Here is a 21,178-nt window from a genome sequence, read left to right as displayed (position 1 = left end):
ATGATCCAGTTAATTAATTCATCATTCAGTCATTTTAGTATTGGATGTACTTTGCCATCTATTACTTCATCAGAACTGTCTAATAAATCTCATTTGTTAAAAGGATCCCTGGCTGATACGACAAACATGCCTTAATACATTATAATTGTCCTCTATAACTACAGTGTAAAATTAAAAACACCTCAATTATTGTATTTCTTGTAGAAATAGCTAATCTTTCACTCAATTGGGGAAATGCAGTTGATGATGTCATAAATGTCATGTGTGATCTATCCCTATGGAATGCATGTGCAAAGAAAACCACAAACACATTTGAAATATTGATTTGATGCTCATATTAACCATAGGAAGTATTACGTTTGTTTTTATTTGCACATGCATCCTGCCATGAATTCCATAGGGATAGATCACACATGACATTTATGACATCATCAACTTGCGACGGGCATTTCCCCTATTGAGTGAAAGATTAGCTATTTCTAGAAGAAATACAATAATTGAGGTGTTTTTAATTTTACATTGTAATTATAGAGGACAATTATAATGTATAAAGGCATATTTGTCGTATTAGCCAGGGATCCCTTCAACATGTAATGATGAATCACGAATCAGTCATGACGCGTTGATGAATATCCAATCCAGTGGCACTCTATCAGTAATGAGATGCATAGTGGAGGTACATATACAGGTAATTTGTCTCCTGAGCTTGTCTCCCTCTGTTTGGAGATGGGCACAACACAATGTCTTGTCTACTCTTCTTTCATGTGATATATGTCTATGCTTTTACTGTAACATCAAGTTCCCGTTACAGCTCTGACCTGTCCCCAGCCAACGAGTGCTCTCTGCAAAATATCTTTGAGCCAGGCTTTGTGGTTGAGGGTGACTATGTCATTGGGGGAATCTTCCCCCTTCACTACAACCAGGAGATGCCTGACCTCAACAGCACCTATAGACCACCAGAAGTCAAGTGCAATGGGTGAGCTTCACAGTTGATTTGCAGTGAAATTAAATAGCGGATCATTTAAGTTACTATAGTATAATAACAAGTTAGATGTCATTTCATTCTCATATACCGTATAACAAGGTTCAGCTATAAAACTTTCTTTCCTGCAAATTTTCTGTTAACATGTTTTTAAAGCAATTAACCATTAACACATTATTATTAATATTCATCACAGCAATAAGGTTGTCATCGTCATTAAGAGGCACAACCTCTTTATGTGTACAGTGTGTCAAGCTAAAACACATGGGTAAGACTAACCTCAGTCTCTTCTAAATTAACATTTTTCCCCCAACTGTGTAGATTTGATCCTAGGGCTTTCCGCTGGGCTCAGACTATGAGGCTGGCTGTTGAGGAGATCAACCAGAGTGAAGAGATATTGCCCAATCACACTCTTGGTTATAAAATCTTTGATTCGTGTGCTTACCCTCTGACGGGTCAGAGGGCTGCTCTTGCTGTGCTGAATGGCCTGCATGAGGTCAATGCACCCAAGTGTCCTGGTGCCCCCCCTCTCCTCGCTGTCATTGGAGAATCTGGTTCTGCTCAGTCCATTGTGGTGTCAAGAATCCTTCAGCCCTTCAGGATCCCAATGGTAGGGTTAATCATGTTGCTTTGTAATCGGAAAACAAAATACACCGATAGCAATTTGGATCTCAGACACCTTTGCCCATGTTGTAACGCACCCTGTATAAGAGCGTCTGCTAAATGCCTAAATTGTAAATCATGACTAAATTCCATGCACTATCAACTGTTTCTTTTTACTTCTTCCCCAGATCAGCTATTTTTCATCTTGTGCTTGTCTCAGTGACAGGAGAAAGTATCCCACATTCTTCAGAACGATCCCTAATGATGACTATCAGGTGAGAGGGGATGGAAATTATAGGTTTGATGAGCAGTTGTCAAAGCGAACATCATATAATCTAAACAGACAAATAGTTGATGTCCGGCCTATATTTCAGTGCCTGATGTTTTTCTTTTACTTGTACATTACACCTGACCCTCTAATGTACTCAGAGTTTAAATAAAGGTTGTGACATTGGATGCATTGGAACAGGAGAGTGTTTTCTGCTGGTGTTTCAGTCCGAGTGTATCAAAGGGTGCGTTCGGAAATGCGCACCGGGTGTGTGCTCATAGTGAGTGCCTAAACCTAACCCTAATCCTAACCCTAACCTCAGTAAAACTATGCCTAAACCCAACCCCAACCCTAACCCTAACCTCAGTAAAACTATGCCTAAAACTAACCCTAACCCTAACCAGAAACGGTGCGCATTTCCGAACGCACCCTTTGATACACTCGGACTGAAACACCAGCAGAAAACACTCTCCCGCATTGGAACACAGGTTATTTTTCCATTTCCTAAAAAAGTATGATTTTAGACACAGTACAATATTCCCACCCAGCAGTGACAATATACTGTATAACAACCAATACTTCATGTATTTTATTTTTTATTATTATTTCAGGTCAAGGCCATTGCCCAGCTTCTGCTGCGCTTCAACTGGACCTGGGTGGGTTTTTTGCGGGGGGACCATGAATATGGTCGCTTTGCCGTGCTGGGCCTGCTTAGAGAACTACAGGGCACCAGAGTGTGTGTAGCCTATCAAGAGATGATTCCCCTGCTTTACAACCGCCAAAAAGCCCTGGAGATTATGCAGGTAAAGAGATGCTGAAAAAAACAACAATGGCACAAGATAGATGAAAGATCAAGATAGAAATGAGAAAGTAATGATTGATTGATCAAGTTAAAAACATACCAAATGGATTTTGGTTGTGGTCCAGTTATAGATCACAGACAGAAACAAAATAGTTCGCAATCGAAACCACTGATAGCGTACTAAATTATTTTAACAACCTAACTAATGTTAGCTTAACTTATTGTGTAAAAAAAAGGAAAAAATTATAATAAAGAAAAACATTTGTGAAATGGAAATAGTGACAGTATAAGCTCACAACACCTCGCTTCATGATGCACTGTGAGCTTGTAGATCTTCGATTTTCATAGCATTTTCTACATTTTACTTTTTGCCTATAACGACAACCTCAAAATTCAGACACCAGAGTTAAAGTTGTTAAATCCTACTGAATCCTAATGTTGCTGTTTAATCTGCCTCCACGTCAGGCAGATTTCATCATTTTAGGGGCAAGACCACTCGGTATACAGGGCACAAAAACATTATGCAAGGGTAACAAGGTCATCAATGATTTTAATTACACCAAAATAAATATTTGAATTTAGGGATGAGGGGGGTTTTATTTCCCCCCTGGTCGATTTCATTCTCTTCCTTATTCCCTCCTAGTTGTCTCCGCCAGGCCGAAAGGCACCTTTTTGCACCCTGTCCGTCCGTATGTCTGTGTGTCCGTCCGTCTGTTACCAGCTAATCTCCGGCGCTGTTGGCCCGGTCGCTGCCCCATATTTCTCACATGGGCCTGTTCTAGCGCCACCAGGAGGCCGACTTATGTAAAACTATATATTTTTTCATAACTCATTCAGATTTTATCCGAAAATCACGCAAATCAGTACACAGTATCTCTATAGTCATGATGAAGACGCTTCTGTCCGATATGTCATATTCCATCCTGATTGGCTAACATTGGCTTCCAACGTTTGGTTCTGTTTTGAACAGCAGTGTCCTTATTGCCGTCAAAGGCAGAAGAAGACATACAAGCTGCTCTTGAAAGCGTTTGAAAACATACTTATTTTGACAAAGACTAAAGCTAAGGACAGTTTCTGTATGATTTTAAATTTTAGTTAATTTGTGTTTGTTTTGTATAAACACAGTACAGTTTCAGTTAGTTATAATCCTTTGTAAAGCCTTGTTTCTTCTTTCTTTCTTTTTTTTTTCTTTTTTTTTTTGTTGTTGTTGTTATTGTGATAGTTTTACCGGTACTTAACCTTGCCCTCCTCTCACACCCTGTCCTTCTTCATAAAAGGTGATGCGTAGCTCCGGGTCTATGGTGGTGGTTGTGTTCTCAGCGGAGGGAGAAATGACCCCTTTCCTGAAGGACTACATGGAGCAGAACATGCCAGTGCTCCAGTGGGTGGCCAGCGAGGCCTGGGTCACGGCCTCCGTCTTCGCAGGCCGTGAGTACTACCCTTACCTGGGAGGAACCATCGGCTTTGGCATCCGACAGGGCCCCATCCCACGCCTCAGAGAATACCTGCAGACAGTAGACCCTGAAACGTACCCCAATAACATGCTGGTTCAGGAACTGTGGCAGGCTCTGTATGGTTGCTCGCCATCTCCCTCCTCTGGCTCGCCGTTGCCGCCCTGTTCGGGGCAAGAAACCCTCTTGGAGCAGCATTCGGCCTACATGAACACCTCGAGTCCCAGGGTGGCCTACAATGTCTACAAAGGTGTTTATGCAATTGCACATTCCCTGCACAACCTCCTCCGGTGTAAACCAGGCAGAGGGCCCTTCTATAACGGCTCTTGTGCTCAGAGCGACGACATACATCCCTGGCAGGTATGCATCAAGCACCCATGAACCACGGTAGAACACTGAAGCGCTAATGCTACTACTTAAGGTCCTACTGTGTAACTTTCATTTTAGACAAAACACTATGATTACAGTGTTTTGTCTATCTACTATTACATTTTTCTTAGAGCCGCATCCCACTTCCAAAGCCATACCCGCCCCTTTACATCGACTTCAACTCATAGCTAGCGCCGATGTCGGTAGAACGCCATACACGCCCCCTTTACATCGACTTCAACTCATAGCTAGCTCCGATGTCGGTAGAATGCACGGCACAGCCGTCCGCTGATTCGCCCCCCGTCGCCATGGTGTGAGAGAGAGAGAGAGAGAGAGAGAGAGAGAGAGAGAGAGAGGCACGTTCCGAGAGACTATAAGTGCAGAAGCGCAGAGACTATCATATCAGTGCAGAAGCGCGTGGAGAGAGAGAGACAGAGAGAGAGAGAGAGAGAGAGAGAGAGAGAGAGAGAGAGAGAGAGAGAGGCACGTGCGAGAGAGAGAGAAACGAGAGAGAGACAGAAACAGAGTGTATATTTCCTCTGTCTGTGTGAATCACCTAAAAACAGTCAACAAATCTCGCACGCCGCAAATGAGAGAGGGGGGAGGCAGCAAGAGAAGGCAGGAGAGAGAGAGAGAACAGCGCAAGGACTTGGTGGAAGTTTGAGGGAAAGAGAGAGAAAGACAGGGGAGGGGGAGGGGGCAGGGGGAGAGAGCGAGAGAGAGAGACGGAGAGAGAAAAGGGGGGGGGGGGGGCAGTGCACACACTCATTTGAGCTGTGAGAATAGACGGAGAGAGAAAAAAAGAGAGAGCAAAATAGTCTGTCGCCTCCTCCCTGTGTGAGTGCGTGGCTTGCGCACGCGAACACTCATGGACCTGTTGATGTGAGTTGCGCACCAGTAGCCACTAATCACAATATACAAATAGGCTACACCGCTACAAATGTACTGTCTGTGTTACTATCGGGAACCAGGCTTCAGATTCAACAATGGACAAGATGATCTGACTGCCTCTGCTCCGCTCTGAGAGGGGAGAGGTTGGCGGCCCTTCGGGCCACTCACATCTAGAGTTCGGCCCACTCACCTCTTCACAGCAACATACGGCTGTAGCTCAGTAGGTAGAGTGGGTTGGCCAATGATCCGTGGGTCGGAGGTTCAAATCCCAGCTCCTCCTGTCAACATGTCGAAGTGTCCTTGGGCAAGACACTGAACCCCACATTGCCTCCAATGAGTTGGTTGGTGCAAGCTTGCCACCATTGGTGTGTGAATGTGGGAAGTGAGGACGCTGGCGTCGAATGTTCGCCGCTTCACTTCCCAATGTATGAATGAATGAAACATTGTAAAGCGCTTTGAGCACTTGGAAAAGCGCTATAAAAATGCGATTCATTATACTGTCTGTCTGTGTGTGTGTGCAGGGCCGGACTTACCATTGGGCTAGGGTGGGCACGAGCCCAGGGGCCTCAGGGGAGGGGGGCCTCAAAAAAAAGTTTTTTTTTTTTTTTTTTTTTTCAAAAGATATTTTTTGGACCCCCAAAAATGTAGTAGGCATGATCACAATCACGAAATTCCATGTTTAACCCCCATACCAACAAACATGGCAGCCATGTTTGTTTACATTTCAAGAAAACATAATGGCTGCTAGCTCATGAATGCCTGAACGGATTTCCATTCGGATTTTTTAGTTTGAAAGCTGTGAACAGTGTGGACACACGTGGTGCATATTCTAGGCATGGGCGTGCATGATCCGTGCACTATGAATTACATGGAAGTCTAAGGAGAGGGAGGCGTTGTGGAACTTGGAAGCCATTTTGAAAAGACCCTGAATGAGTAAATTTAATGATGACATTTTAAAGTATTGCAATCCAAATAAAGTGATATTTGTGTTTAGTTACAGTACATTTTGTTTTATTATTGAGAGTTTTATTATTGCATGTAGCTGCTCTGAAAGCTTAGTGCAGTCTAAAGCCCGCCCACTCTATGTATCCGGTACTTTCCACACACATAGGCTACACACATGAACGCAAACTCCAATTCTGTATCCGCTTTAGACCCTTCCAATGAGCCAATGAGGATACACAGTCAGATTATGCACGGGCCGGTCCGAAGGTGAGGTCACGGTGTGGTCAGGTGGACCGGAGGTGGAATTTTTGCGCGCGCATGGGGGCCTCTTTATTTCCCCTTGCCCAGGGGCCTCATGTCATATAAATCCGGGCCTGTGTGTGTGTGTGTGTGTGTGTGTGTGTGTGTGTGTGTGTGTGTGTGTGTGTGTGTGTGTGTGTGTGTGTGTGTGTGTGTGTTGCTAAAATGAAAACATTGAAATAATGAAAATAAAACATTGGCAGGCCTATTATAGTAATAATAATAACACAATTAGGCCAAAACTTTTTTTTTTTTTTCAAAAAACTTTTTTTTTCTCAAAAACCCATTACAAATCCATTTGATTGCTGGTATACCGTGAGGGCCCCCAGAGGGGGCCCGAGCTCTAGATTTGAGGGCCCCCGAAGGGGGCCCGAAATTCTAGTAACACACATAAAGGAATGTTGCAGGGTCCTAGTGCCTAGGTGGATATTTTGGATCAATGCAACAACACGTTGTCAGAAACTATACTTATTCATGCTAATACATTGATCAATACATTTCCGATACATGTCATTTTGGCACAAGTGTCCGGGGCATATACACTTGGTGTTGTCGGCCATCCCACCCATGAAGGCCAGTCCATACTCGCTCCAAAACCTACCGTTGGAGAGTTCCGACTTTCCGACGTGCAGCTTTACGAACTCTAATTCGTGTTAATGGTTTTCAGAGGTTCTGAGTGACGTAATTTTGTAGTTGACCCGGACCTTTCTGACAAAAAGTTTGGTTTCGGAGAGAGTATGGACAGGCCTTAACCCAAAATTGCATTATAAAACAAAAGGCCAGATGCCTTATTAAATAATGTTTAGAGAAGTTGGCAAAAACACATTTATGTGGAATAGTTATTGTGAAAAAAAGACCTGTGAAAGTCAAAAATAACTTTAGTTTAATTGGAAGAATCACATCTAGTGTGAAGTGAGTGGTGCTATTTATGAGTTAATTTCATCAAGCGTCCCGCTAGCCAAGCACAGCATGTCCTGCGAAGCTTGGCCAATGGGACCCTGGGCGTACAACAAACTTTGAGCCGTTTGTGCCAAGATGTAGGCCATATCTGGGTCAGATGTAGGCCACGCTTTAGTTTACATTAGGGCTCAGACATAATTTGGAACCGGACATTTTTTGGGAACCGGACAAAGTCAGATGTTGGGAGCTAAGCTCAAAAATATTGTTTATTTTTTCCCAGCTCCAGTACTATCTCCAGGAGGTGGCATTCAGCATGGCTGGGGATGAGGTGAACTTTGACCTGAAAGGCGACTCCATACCCTACTATGACATCATCAACTGGCAGAGGGGCACGGGGGGAAACACTGAGTTTGTCAATGTGGGCTTGTTTGATGGCACCAAGGATGCGGGCACAGAGCTGGTTATCCACGAGGAAAAGATCACATGGGCGGGGCATCAGAGCGAGGCAAGCTGCTCACACTGTGTATTTACCTACATCAGATGTCAACTGTTGAAGTTCTGTAGGTTGAGATGGAGGTAAGTAAGGTCAACAGGTTCATCTAGATTAGATACGATGACTTTGACCCCATCAGGAGGTTACCTTCTGACCTGAATATCACACATATTATACTGTGTTGTACACAGGGACGTGTGCTGGGCCCCTGATTCGGCCCGGGAAAAGGAGTTGGAGAGGCCCTCATGGACCCAAATACTAACCGATGAGCGGTTACTTTTAGGTCTAATCGTTTTTCTGGTATAAAGAGACCATCTAGGAGAAGTAAAAGAAGCTAGGGAGTAGTGGGCTGGTATTCAGATGATAGACAAGCCAGTGGGGCCAATTACATTTACTTTGTGAGCCAGCCATTTTTTTTTTATGGCCAGCCTGGACCGGCCGGGAATGGACCGACCGTTCGGGAGTTGTCCCGCTTTTCCCAATGGCCAGCACGTCCCTGGTTGTACAGAACTACTGTACAGTATATAGTATATAACTGCAACAAAACATAATGCAAGGCTAATGATGATTTATGGCACAGAACAATACGAATTAGAGAAGCAGTACTATCTAAAATATATTGAACATTTATATAAACATATTCAAAACAAAAGTCACTCAGACTATGCAAGTCGAAACAGCCTTGTATCCCACCATAAAGGCTGCTAAAATGCAAACAAGAAGGCTTTTCCCAATAGAAAGGGACAACATTTGAGCCACATGTATCTCTGCCCCCCTCAGGTCCCTGTGTCTGTGTGCAGCACCAGTTGTCACCCAGGATCCAGGAAGGCTGTTCGGCGTGGTGAGCCTGTGTGCTGCTTTGACTGTGTACCATGTGACAGCGGTAAAATTAGTAATCAGACAGGTGAGTTGTAAATATGTGTCTCCAGGCATGTGCACACATACAGTAGACATCAAAGGGGGCAACGCGTCGCAGCGCAACACGTTGTGAGCTTGGAGGTCTGCTATTTTCAATATTTTCAATAAAAGGCCCTTTTAGAAATTTCAGCCCCTGCCTCTCTAACATTCTCTGCACGTCCATGTTTGTCTCGATATTATGGCAATAACTGAAATTTGGCCTGTCAGAGTGTCTGGCATTGACTTGACATTTTAAAGAACCAGATATGGACAATAAAAGCTTTTTTATCGTATCGTCAACCATGTATCGTGATATGTATCGAATCGCTATTAAAATGTATCGTTACACCCCTACTTTTTACTATGCCTTACCCAGTCTTTCCTTTATAGATTCTATAGACTGCACAGTTTGTCCTGAGGACTTCTGGTCAAACTCGGAGAGAACGGCATGCATCCCCAAGAGATTGGAATACTTGGGCTACGATACATTGGGCATAGCCCTGACAGTGATCGCTGTGGTGGGTGCCTGCCTCACCATAGCTGTCCTCATCATCTTCCTCTATCACAGGAACACAGCCATCGTCCGCGTAAACAACTCTGAGCTTAGTTTCTTCATCCTGCTCTCCCTGACCTTGTGCTTCCTGTGTGCACTGGTGTTCATCGGGAAACCTACGTCCTGGTCCTGCATGCTGCGTCACACAGCGTTCAGCATTACATTCTCCCTTTGCATCTCCTGCATTCTAGGCAAGACTCTAGTAGTCTTGGCTGTGTTCACTGCCACCAGGCCTGGGAATAACATTATGAAATGGTTGGGGCCCAGGCAGCAGCGAGCCATTATATTCACATGCACCCTGGTTCAGGTGGTCATCTGTGCTGCCTGGCTCATTGACGCCCCGCCCGTCCCGTACAGAAATACGCAGCATGAAGTTTCTAAGATCATTCTAGAATGCAGTGTGGGCTCCAGCCTAGCCTTTTGGTTTGTCCTAGGTTACATTGGTCTGTTAGCCTTGATGTGCTTTGTTTTAGCCTTTCTGGCTCGGAAACTGCCTGGCAACTTCAACGAGGCCAAGTTCATAACTTTTAGCATGTTGATCTTCTGTGCCGTGTGGGTAGCATTCATACCTGCGTATGTCAGTTCTCCCGGGAATTATGCAGATGCGGTGGAAACATTCGCTATTCTGGCTTCCAGCTTTGGCCTGCTGGTCTGCCTGTTTGCTCCAAAGTGTTACATTATTCTATTAAAACCGGAACAGAATACTAAGCAACATCTCATGGGGAAACAAAAGAAATGATACAGAGTAAAACTAGATATTTTGAAAATGTTAAATATTTACAGTTAAAGTTGAAAAGTGTTTCTTAATTAATCTTCTATATAACATACATTATGGTACTATATAAAACAATTTCAGTGTTCAAAGAAGCAGAGAGTAGCCATTATAGCAAGGAGATTTTTACTCTAGTAATTTAGATATTATCTTATTGAATATATTTTAAATTAATTCATCAAATATAAACTGTACTTGTGTATATGTATCATGTATTAGGTCATCAATCTTATATCCACTTATATCTACAATAAATTGAACTCATGACACAAAGACACAAACATGTTGTTAATCCCTGTTTTAAATATGAGTATGAGTTTATTAGTCAATGTCTAATAAAGGTCATTCAAATAACTGAAAATTACATTGTACATTGTAATAACCGGTTGGTTGAAGGTTCACAGGAAGCACATCACCACTTCTTGATGCAGGACATTAGCAGTGTTCTTATTGTCTCCACCAGCCGAAGGCATGGGGGAGAGTATGTTTTCCCCTCCGTCCGTCCGTCCGTGCGTGCGTCCGTCCGTGCGTGCGTCCGTGGGGGAGAGTATGTTTTCCCCTCCGTCCGTGCGTGCGTGCGTCCGTGCGTCCTCACAGTTTGTTACCACCTAATCTCAGTCGCCGTTGGCCCGGTCACTGCCAAAATGAGCACACACACTCCCTGGATGCCAATTCAGAACGTCTGACCCACATTTTTCAAATGGGCCTGTTCTAGCGCCACCATGAGGCCGATGTTTGCAAAACACATTTCTGTACACTACTCTTACAGATTTTGTCCAAAAATCCTACAAATCGGTAGGCAGTATCTCGACAGTCATGTGATCGACATGATCTGTCCGTATTTGCATATTCCATCCTGATTGGCTAAGATTGGCTTCCAAAGTTTGTAGGATTGAGCCGTTTTGAACAAAATGCCTCAAATCACATACGCAAAGTGCAATTATCATGAAATCGCACACACACATTCCCACTAGGCCGAGGAAGAAATGCCACTTAATTTTTTTTTATCAGCCTCATGGTGGCGCTATAACAGGCCGATTTGTGGTTTTACCTATAACTCCACCGATCAGTTTCAAACTTTGTAAGCACACTCCCTAGAGGCCACCTCCACCAGGAGGCTGACTTATGTAAAACACAATTTCTCCTATTATTCCTTGAGATTTTATCCAAAAACTAGAAATACTGTTCCTTCGAAACAGTGTGGGCTCGATTCCAACCCAAAACAATAATAGTAAAAGTGTCAAGTTCCCAGGCAATGCTCTCTTTCATTTTACTGACGTAAAATGGTAATGCAAATACAATGTAGACAAGCAGTGTTATTACATGAACTTAAAGGACCAGGTCACCTTTGGGACAACCAGATCTTATTTTATTGTTGTGTGGGGACACGATCAACACAATGTTGAGTTATTTTTTGTGTTCAATCTGTGTTTTTAGATATTTTAGTATTTCAGTATGCTACAACTGGTCATATGATGCATTTTGCATCATATGATGCATGAGATGATGCAATATCATGCTACAAAGCATCATATGACCAGTTGTAGCATGCTGAAATAATAAAATATCTAAAAACACAGATTGAACACAAGAAATTACAGGATTGTGTTGATCGTGTCCCACACAACAATAAAATAAGATCTGGTTGTCCCAGAGGTGACCTGGTCCTTTAAAGGTATGGACAATTAAATCAAAATAAAATTAAAATATAATGTGGACGGGTAACCAACAACAAAAGTTCGAGACCAGTAGCATGTTGGGAACTGAAGTTATGGCTGTTTAAAGCCTGGGAAGAAAGATGGGGAACCTGTGTGTGTGTGTGTGTGTGTGTGTGTGTGTGTGTGTGTGTGTGTGTGTGTGTGTGTGTGTGTGTGTGTGTGTGTGTGTGTGTGTGTGTGTGTGTGTGTGTGTGTGTGTGTGTGTGTGTGTGTGTGTCCTAGGGGTCCCTGAACTACACTTTGCAAACCAGCAAACCACATCAAAGTAATAGTACGCAGATGGTCCTAATATTGACAAGCTTTTTAAAAACAGCAGATCTACAAGATCACAACATGTCGCAATGTCACATTGTAGATCAGCTTCTACGTGATTCATCTACCGTATGTTTTGTATTAATAATAAAATCTGCAAAGTAACAAGTAACTAAAGCTGCCAAATGCAATTGCAGAGGAGTATAAGTAACAAAAGTGTACATGCTGATCCAAATGCATATGGGATATACTAGGATTCAAATGCAGACAGGCTGAAATTCATGGCTTTTAAAGTGTTTGGGGTGTGGTTTTGCCAGGTGGGTCCACTTCGGTTGATCGTCTGATTTGGAAATGCATTGGTTGTGATATCTCCCTGACAACCAACAACAACCACACAGAGTGCCCCTGCGGGTTCTAGGATATATACTGTAAAGCCCATCGCCCGGGAACCTTATTCTTTTTAAGTTAAATTTCTAAAACACTACAAAACATGTGTCAAAGACAAATACAAGCAAACGTCTCCACAGTAACACAGTAACAGTTGTTTGTGTGTCAGTGTGTGTGTATGCGTGTGTGTGTGCGTGTGTGCGTGCGTGCGTGCGTGCGTGCGTGTTAATAATTATTATTATTATTAATAATAAAATCTGCTAAATAAAAAGTAACTGAAGCTGTCAAATGCTGTATTTATAGTAGAGTATAAGTAACAAAAATGGAAATTAGAGTAAAAGTACCTAAAAATTGTACTGTAGGTACAAGTACTTGTTTGTATATACTTGAGTAAATGTACTTGGTTACTTTGCAGCACCACTAGCCTTACATTAAGACGTCTCTGCCGAGACTTTCGCATTGTCACTGCAGGTTCGACTTATGTAAGGCTACATCACCACAGAACAGCCAATGACAGCCAAGCCTTTAATCACAGCTGTGTCAATCAGTAGATTCAAGATTCAAGATTCAGATTCAATAACTTTATTGCCATGTCAACAAGTTGATAGGAATTTGTCTTGGTTCACTCTCAACATAAAACAAAAAACAGAAGCAAAAACAAAAACAAGGACAGTGCACATATACAGACATCCATAAACATACAAGAGTAAACAACAGGAGACAATCCCCAGCAGCAGTTCAAAGTGCTATATACATACAGTATATTACCACATAAGTGCATAACGAGTCAGTGCAAGTTCAGGTTCAGGTGTCTAATAGCTAAGGGGTAGGTGCTGTCTCTGAAGCGAGATGTTTTGCTCCCAATGCTTCCGTATCTTCTGCCTGATGGGAGGAGATTGAAGAGGCAGCGAGCGGGATGGGAGTTGTCTGCTATGATTTTATTAGCCTTCCTAATTATTCTTGTGGAGAATAGTGATGAGAGTGAGGGGAGGCTACGTCCTATGATCTTTGATGCTCTGCGTACTACCCTCTCTAGCTGAGTCTTGTCCTGGGATGTTGTGTGACCAAACCAGACAGTCATTGAGAAGGTGAGCACGCTTTCAATGGTAGCCCTATAAAAGTGGGTCATGGCTGCTTGGCTGACCTTGAACTTTTTTAGCTGCCGCAGGAAGTAGAGCCGCTGGTGTGATTTTTTGATCTTAATGCTGGTGTTGAGATCCCATGTAAGGGATTCATGGATGGTGGTCCCGAGGAACTGAAAGGAGGAGACCCTCTCAACCGCTTCCCCGTTAATGGAGAGAGGGAGGAGGGGACTGGCGATCTTTCTAAAATCAACCACCATCTCTTTGGTTTTAGAGATGTTCAGGATCAAGTTGTTGCTCTCGCACCATTCCACCAGCTCCACTACTTCTCTGCGGTAGTCAGATTCATCCTCATCTGTAATAAGACCCACCACAGAGGTGTCGTCCGCAAACTTATATAACAAAACTGTGCTAGAGTGTGATTGACAGAAATGAGTATATAAAGAGTACAGAAGAGGAGATAAGACACAACCCTGGGGGGCGCCAGTGTTCAGAACCCTAGACAGCGAGACAAAATCACCAATTTTGACAATTTGTTTCCTGTCACATAAGAAATTAAAGATCCATTTGCAAATGGATGTAGCAACACCTAACTCCTGTAAAGTATGGATCAACTTCACAGGAACAATAGTGTTGAACGCAGAGCTGAAATCTACAAATAGAACCCGGGCATATGTAGACTTTGAATCCAGGTGTTTAAGAATAGAGTGCAGGCAGAGAGACACTGCGTCATCCACACTTCTATTTGCTCTGTATGCGAATTGGTGAGGGTCTAGCTCTATGCTGGACAGGTGTTTACAGACCAGTCGCTCAAAGACTTTCATAATGACTGATGTTAGGGCAACCGGCCTATAGTCATTAAGACAGGTGATCTTATTCTTCTTTGGGACTGGAATGATCACAGCAGATTTAAAGCAAGCAGGCACAATACAGAGTTGGAGTGACAGGTTAAAGATAGAAGTAGAGTAGAGTGGAGAGGGACATTTATTTATAGTTTTAACTATAACTATAATTTTATACATCACACAGCTTAGACATTTGGATCAAATCAGACAGCAGACCTGTGTGAACGCATTGATATAAATAGCATATCTGAAGTGTGAATATTGCAGCCACAGCGACTTAATATAAACATGGGTCCCTTTCCTCTGTCTCACTCTCTCCCCACTCACTAAACCCATTGGAAATGCATTGGGTGCTTAAAGTTAAACATTTTTATTTTTTTATAATTAAACTACAAAACATTTCAAAACCAAAAGTACAAGCACACGTGTCCTCAGTAAGCTGAACACATAAAAATCTGAATGGTGTTGAAAGGTGTAAGCGTTTAAGAGATGAAGCGCGCCAAAGTTTTGAGGAGATACTGACTGACTGACTGACTGACTGATAGATAAATAATGAAGATAACATACGTGTGCTCGCCTTCCAGGCGAGCCCACAATCATGCAAATCAGTACACAGTATATCTATAGTCATGCGTGATCAAGAAGGATCTGTCCGATATTTCATATTCCATCCTAATTGGCTAACATTGGCATCCAAAGTTCGCAGGATTGGTCCATTTTGAACAAAATTACTTAAATCATGAACGCAGCTAGTGATTACAGAGAAATTCTGCACGCACATTCCCACAAGGTCAAGGAACAAATGCCACTCCTTTCACATTGGCCTGTTATAGCGCCACCAGCAGGTCGACTTTTGCCAAACAAACTTTTGCAAGAAAATCCCTCAAATCATGCATCACATGCAGCATCACATTGTTAAAGGCCAAGGAAGACATGGCAACTTTTTCACATTTAGCGCCACCAGGAGGCCACAATAATTACAGTAATACCTGACCTGGTAGAGACCTGTGCTCAGAAGAGCACTGCTTAGTTATTGCATGTAATTAACATGAGGAGCCAAATGAAATATAACATTTCCCAACTCAAGTAACACAACAAAAAAACATGAAGAGTTATTGTGCTCCCTGGGGCATGCTCTCTCCATTGTCACAATTAACCGTGGGTGCTACACAGCCCCCACCTGATGGGTTCCACTGTCCACAGTAATCAATGCACCTACAGTAAACCCTATTGTTTTTACCCTGGGTCAAACTGTGAGTTTGACCTAGTCTTGTTATAAAAACAAGAAAGAACAGTCTCCACCATCATTCATTGCAATAAAGTGCCAAACAATTAAAATAACATGCTTATTTATTGTTTTTATTAAGATCTTCCAGTCATGCCAGCCTCTCTTAGTGTTTCTCTCTGGCTGCAGTAAAATTATGTAACATTTAGGCACAAAAATACACATGCATTCATATTTATTTATAATCAGTATTTTCAAACCGTGGGATGTCAAATAGACTGACTAATAAAACAATAGTTACACATTTGCTGGTGTGTTTCCTATTCAGTCATCATGACAGCTTAAAATATACAGATGCACAATAAATTCAGAGACAATCTGTATTTATTAACAAGAAATGTGTCAGGTCTCTTTGGATAAGAGCTCTTCTAGATCTCTACATCTTGTTACTATTATTTCACTATTATTATTATTTATAGTCTGTTGTGGGATTTTTACTCATCATATGTTTTTTGGTGTTCTTTTCTGGTCTGAATAAAATTATGAAACATTTTGGAGCAAATATACATAGTATTAATGCAAAACTGGAGGCCAGTATTGCAAATATCTCCACAGCTACTGTGAACTTCCCAGGAGAGCTGACATAAGCTGGGATAAAGGCGATCCACACAGCACAGAATATCAGCATGCTGAAGGTGATATATTTAGCTTCATTAAAGTTGTCAGGCAGTTTCCGAGCTAGAACAGCCAACACAAAGCAAAAGACAGCCAGCAGTCCGATGTACCCCAAAACAGCCCAGAACCCTATAGATGAGCCCAGGTCACATTCTAGAATGATTCTCTCCTTATATGTGCTCAGGTTTTTAATGGGGAAAGGTGGCTTCAAAACTAACCAAATGGTGCATATTAAAGCTTGAACAAATGTTAACAACACCACAGTCATTCTCTGCTGTACAGGTCCAAACCATTTCATGACATTACTGCCTGGCAGTGTCGCCTTGAAGGCCATTAACACCATTAGAGTTTTCCCCAGAACACAAGAGATGCAGAGAACAAAGGTGATGCCAAACGCTGTGTGTCGCAGCATACAGGACCAGTCTGAGGGACGGCCAATGAAGGTCAGAGAACACAGGAAACACAGAGTCAGGGAGAACAGCAGCAGGAAGCTAAGCTCAGAGTTATTGGCCCTGACGATGGCAGTCGCCCTGTGGCGGAAGAACACGGCTGCCACGGCGATCGTCAAGCAGGCACCGCCAACCGAAAACGTGGTCAAAACAATTCCCAGGGCCTCGTGGAAGGAGAGAAATTCAATGGGCTTGGGGAGACACAGGTCACTCTGGGCATTCGGCCAGAACTCGTCAGGGCAGGCAAAACAGTCAGGGGAATCTATATGAGAGAGACCGGGGGAACAAAGTGCAAGGGAAAATGTAACTCTTTAGTGCCAAAATCGACCCATACAGTAAGGGTCAACTGTCTGAGGATTTTACTGTGTGGGATTGTTCTAGTTTTTTCTCATATTACATAAATGTGCAAGTTAAGCAAGTGCAATATACTTACTTGTAATATTGCTGATCTCTCCCTCAGCACATGGAATACAGTCATAGCAACAGACTGGTTTTCCTTTCTGTAGGACTTTACGCATTCCTGGAGGACAACTCTCACTGCACACTGACACGGGAACCTAGCACATACAGACAGGCAGTCACACAGATAAAACTTGCTGAATTGCAGACTTGTTGAATTATTGAAACGTTTCCCCTACCTGTGTACCATCCGTTGCCCAGATTATGTTCCTGCTCATAAAGAACTCCTCGCCGGGTGGCAGAGATGCATCATAATGCCCCACTGTCACAAAAGTCATGTCTCCGTTCTCACCTCTCTGCCAGTTCACTAGCTCATAAGTGGCCATAGGATCCCCGTTGGCATCAAATGAGACCCGATAACTGTTACGAGAGAAATTAACCGTCTTGAGCTGATCCAGAACCTGCACGTATATGACATTAAAAGAGAGTGTGTTGAGGTATAAAAAATGCTCAGCTCCAGAAGCATTAAGACTTGTATGTACTCTATACAGTTTGATGACCTGCTTGGGCTTTACACTGGCGAGTCTGTCACAGTGAATTGTGGAGTTTCTCTCCTGACACACCACATTGTGGAGGGCATGTGCTATGGCATAAACAGCCTTATACACCATGTTGGTGATTCTGAGCTGAGCTGTGTCTGTGTATGGGCTCTGGAGCTGGTGCATATCCTCAGTTCCATCACACGCTCTCTTCTCGGTCCCAACACCTGACAACAGAGATGGACGGGTAGGCTATGATGATCACAATGCTAAAAGAATTGCAACAAAATCATACATTTTCAGCAGTTTGCGAATACACCCCACAGCCCATTTCTTTTACACACTATCACCTGCATTTTTGGTGGACTGTTTCTTTTCCCTGTAACTTGTGTTTTTAATTAATGTCAATGTTACGGTGATTTTCTGCAGCTGATTTATTTATCATGCACATTAATTTGATGCACACATGCCTCTTCAGCTAATCTCTATCTGCTGTGCTGTCTAGTTAATTAATGTTTGAAAAACAACAAAGCAGTACAATATTCATTGGTAGCATTTATGGGTAGGATAATTATTATGGAATAATGCATTGGAGCAAACATGCAATATAGTTATATATTTTTTGGTTGGTTAGGTTTTAAAGGTATCAGGCCAGCTACAGGCCACATTATTTGGACTTGCGCTTGGTTGTCATAATCATACGGTTCACATTAGTGTCCATCTATTTTATTAATTAATGCATATTTGATTAATTGACACAATCATCTCACTTTTTTCCAGCTGGCAGTTGAACGCACCCTCCCAAAACTCAGTAAGCATTGTGGAACCAGCAATTTTAGCAGGAGAGAGATCCAATAGAAAGTCTCTCAACCCTGGGATCACAGATCGCTGAATGCCAAATCCAATGGCTCCAGCACATGAGCTGAACCTAAGCATGTCTGGGTCAGTTGCCCAGGCCTCACTGCCTATCCACTGGCGAGGTGAAGAAGGATGGCGAGCCAGCTCCTCCAGCAGGATCCTCATGTCACCAGAAGCTGCAAATGCCACCACAACCATGGCTGTTGACCTGCGGAGCAATGCGTTAGTAGCCAATAAGTTATGATGGAATATTTGGACATTTGGACTATATTTAATGACAAATGTGTCAATGTCTAGTTGAGGAGGTAATAATATAGGACCAATGATTTTATGAACCTGCGGATAACATCAGCCACTCGCCGAATTTTACTGTGTGGATGAGTTCGATAGAAAGATTCAGAGTATTCCACACAGATGCCCTCTTTGTGCGCCGCGTCTAGAAAGGACTCCATGCCATTATTACCATAGTCCGAGTCTGAGCAGACGGTACCTATCCAAGTCCAGCCAAAGTGTTTTACAAGCTTGGCCAGAGCATCTGCTTGGAACTCGTCACTCGGAATGGTTCTGAAGAAGGTCGGGTACTGCTCCTTATCACTCAGGCACGCACACGTGGCAAAGTGGCTCACCTTGAAAACCAAATTAGACAGTTAAAAGTTAAAGACAGTAAAAGACAATAATGATCTCAACATTTAAGTTTGTCCGCGATTATAGAGCACTTGTTATTTACCATGGTACGACACTGACCATGATGCTGACACGACACTGACCATGATACTGACGTTATACTGACCATGATACTGACGTTATACTGACCATTGCTTCAACGTTTCGATCCGGTTGATCTTCTTCAGGAATAGAGAATTATTCCTGAAGAAGATCTAACCGGATCGAAACGTTGAAGCAATACAAACCAGTGCAGCTGAGTAGAAACCAGTGTTGCAGACTCTATTTTCTTCTTTCACTGACTTGATACTGACCATGATAATGACAAGATACTGACATGATACTGACCATAATGCTGACCATGATACTGACCATGATACTGATTTTGATACTTAATGGGGTTCCAGGGGTTCCCCAGTAAAGGCTTTTAATATAGCATCAAAACCACTTTTAACTCTATATCGCTATTTGATAACAGCCGATCTACAATATCACAAAGCATCACGATGCATACATTAACTTGGGAGCTTGTAGATCTTCTATTTTCAAAAAGATCTTGACATTTAACAAATCTTCTATGAGGATCTTTGGCACCACATCTTTTCATATGGGAGGCCCTGGCCAATTACATGGGCCCTTTAGGGGGGTCCTTGAAATGAACAAGTTTGAGAACCATTGTTATTGAGCTATTTACTTGTGGAATGTGAAAAGGCCCAAAGATACGCGACATGCTGATGGATGGTGTGGATCCAGACTCGCCTACAACAGCCGTTATCATACCGGATTGCGAACACCTTTCGCCGGTTTGAAACACAGGATGCAGGCCATTTGTCAGCTGCAGTGCCGTCTGCACAGCCACGGGGACAGAGGCACACGAGTCGTGTATTTGGTAACCGAGCGTGATGCCCGGCAGAAGCTCAGAGCTGTTGTTGATCTCCTCTATGGCGAAGACCATTGCACGCGAGAAGCGCAGCTCGCGCGTGTCCATGCTTGTATGTGTGTGACACACGCACACAGAACACACACAGAACACAGACACACATGCACTCACTTAAAATATTACCTTTGCAGAAATAACAATGTGTGTCCACGTGTATCAACAGCCATTTACAACATCACATTTCCATAGTTATAGATTATTATTGGATAGGCTTATCATAACAAAAACTGCTATTAACTGATTATTTGCAATCAATCAGCATACAAATAGCTTATAGGCTATAATAATAAATAAAATAAAAGTCACAACACCACTATACTAACCTTCCAGTGCACCTTAAAGGCTCAGGCAAGATGGAATAGTTATGCACCAATGTGTGCATGTAGTAGTGGATGGAGAAAATGCCCCCTATAATGTAGTCACCATCTAGGGAGAATGCAGGTAGACGTGGGGTGCCCTGGAGCTTACATGGGACAGATTCAGTAGCATGCAAAGCCTCTGTGATGGACGAAGCCCCTTTCCCAGCCACAGTATCAGTTCCAACCTCCGCCAGCATGGTCCCTAGTGTCAGGACATCCCCAGACTGATACAAAGCAACAAATAATTGAATTAAAATCATACCCAGAGCCGAACCTGGTCCAAGAAAAAGAGTTAGGAAAAACCCCATAACCGAGATATGTGTTCATGTGTGCATGTATGAGTGGGTGTTTGGGTGGGTGTGGGACGGCTGTGTGTGTGGATAATAAGGTCAGAGTGTCTTCCCTCTGCTTTATATAGTTTTTTGGTGAGATAGCACCCTCCTTTTACTGCAAGCTCTTGCTGTCAGCAGAGGAGGCCCTCTAACTGGTTGTTAGGGATGTGTCCTAGTAGACAGGGCTAACGGTGTAAAAACCTGATTAAAGGGTGTACCAAACTTTTCT

The 21,178-nt window shown here is 42.9% G+C and overlaps 2 protein-coding genes across 2 annotated transcripts; one reads left to right on the top strand and one right to left on the bottom strand.

The window, feature by feature from the left end:
- Window positions 1-740: 740 nt before the first annotated feature.
- On the top strand, window positions 741-10,193 carry LOC308290022 (extracellular calcium-sensing receptor-like; the record flags this gene model as incomplete). The annotated part of the gene is made up of 8 exons (XM_080731799.1): window positions 741-976; window positions 1,304-1,592; window positions 1,774-1,860; window positions 2,465-2,656; window positions 3,933-4,466; window positions 7,792-8,016; window positions 8,785-8,908; window positions 9,292-10,193. The coding sequence occupies 8 exons, from the start codon at window positions 741-743 to the stop codon at window positions 10,191-10,193; spliced, it is 2,589 nt and encodes an 862-aa protein (XP_080587925.1).
- A 6,011-nt stretch (window positions 10,194-16,204) lies between these two features.
- On the bottom strand, window positions 16,205-20,733 carry LOC308290021 (extracellular calcium-sensing receptor-like; the record flags this gene model as incomplete). The annotated part of the gene is made up of 8 exons (XM_080731798.1): window positions 20,582-20,733; window positions 20,013-20,307; window positions 18,992-19,281; window positions 18,568-18,863; window positions 17,819-18,024; window positions 17,498-17,719; window positions 17,293-17,416; window positions 16,205-17,121 (listed from the first exon to the last, which is right to left on the bottom strand). Exons 1-8 carry the CDS (start codon window positions 20,638-20,640, stop codon window positions 16,205-16,207), a joined length of 2,409 nt encoding a protein of 802 aa, XP_080587924.1. The 5' UTR covers window positions 20,641-20,733.
- Between the last annotated feature and the right edge of the window lie 445 nt (window positions 20,734-21,178).

This window comes from Nannobrachium achirus (genome assembly GCF_963921795.1).
Source record: "Nannobrachium achirus genome assembly, chromosome: 8".
Classification (NCBI taxonomy): domain Eukaryota; kingdom Metazoa; phylum Chordata; class Actinopteri; order Myctophiformes; family Myctophidae; genus Nannobrachium; species Nannobrachium achirus.
The sequence above is the reverse complement of the archived record's forward strand: the minus strand, read 5'-3'. Positions and strand labels throughout refer to the sequence as shown.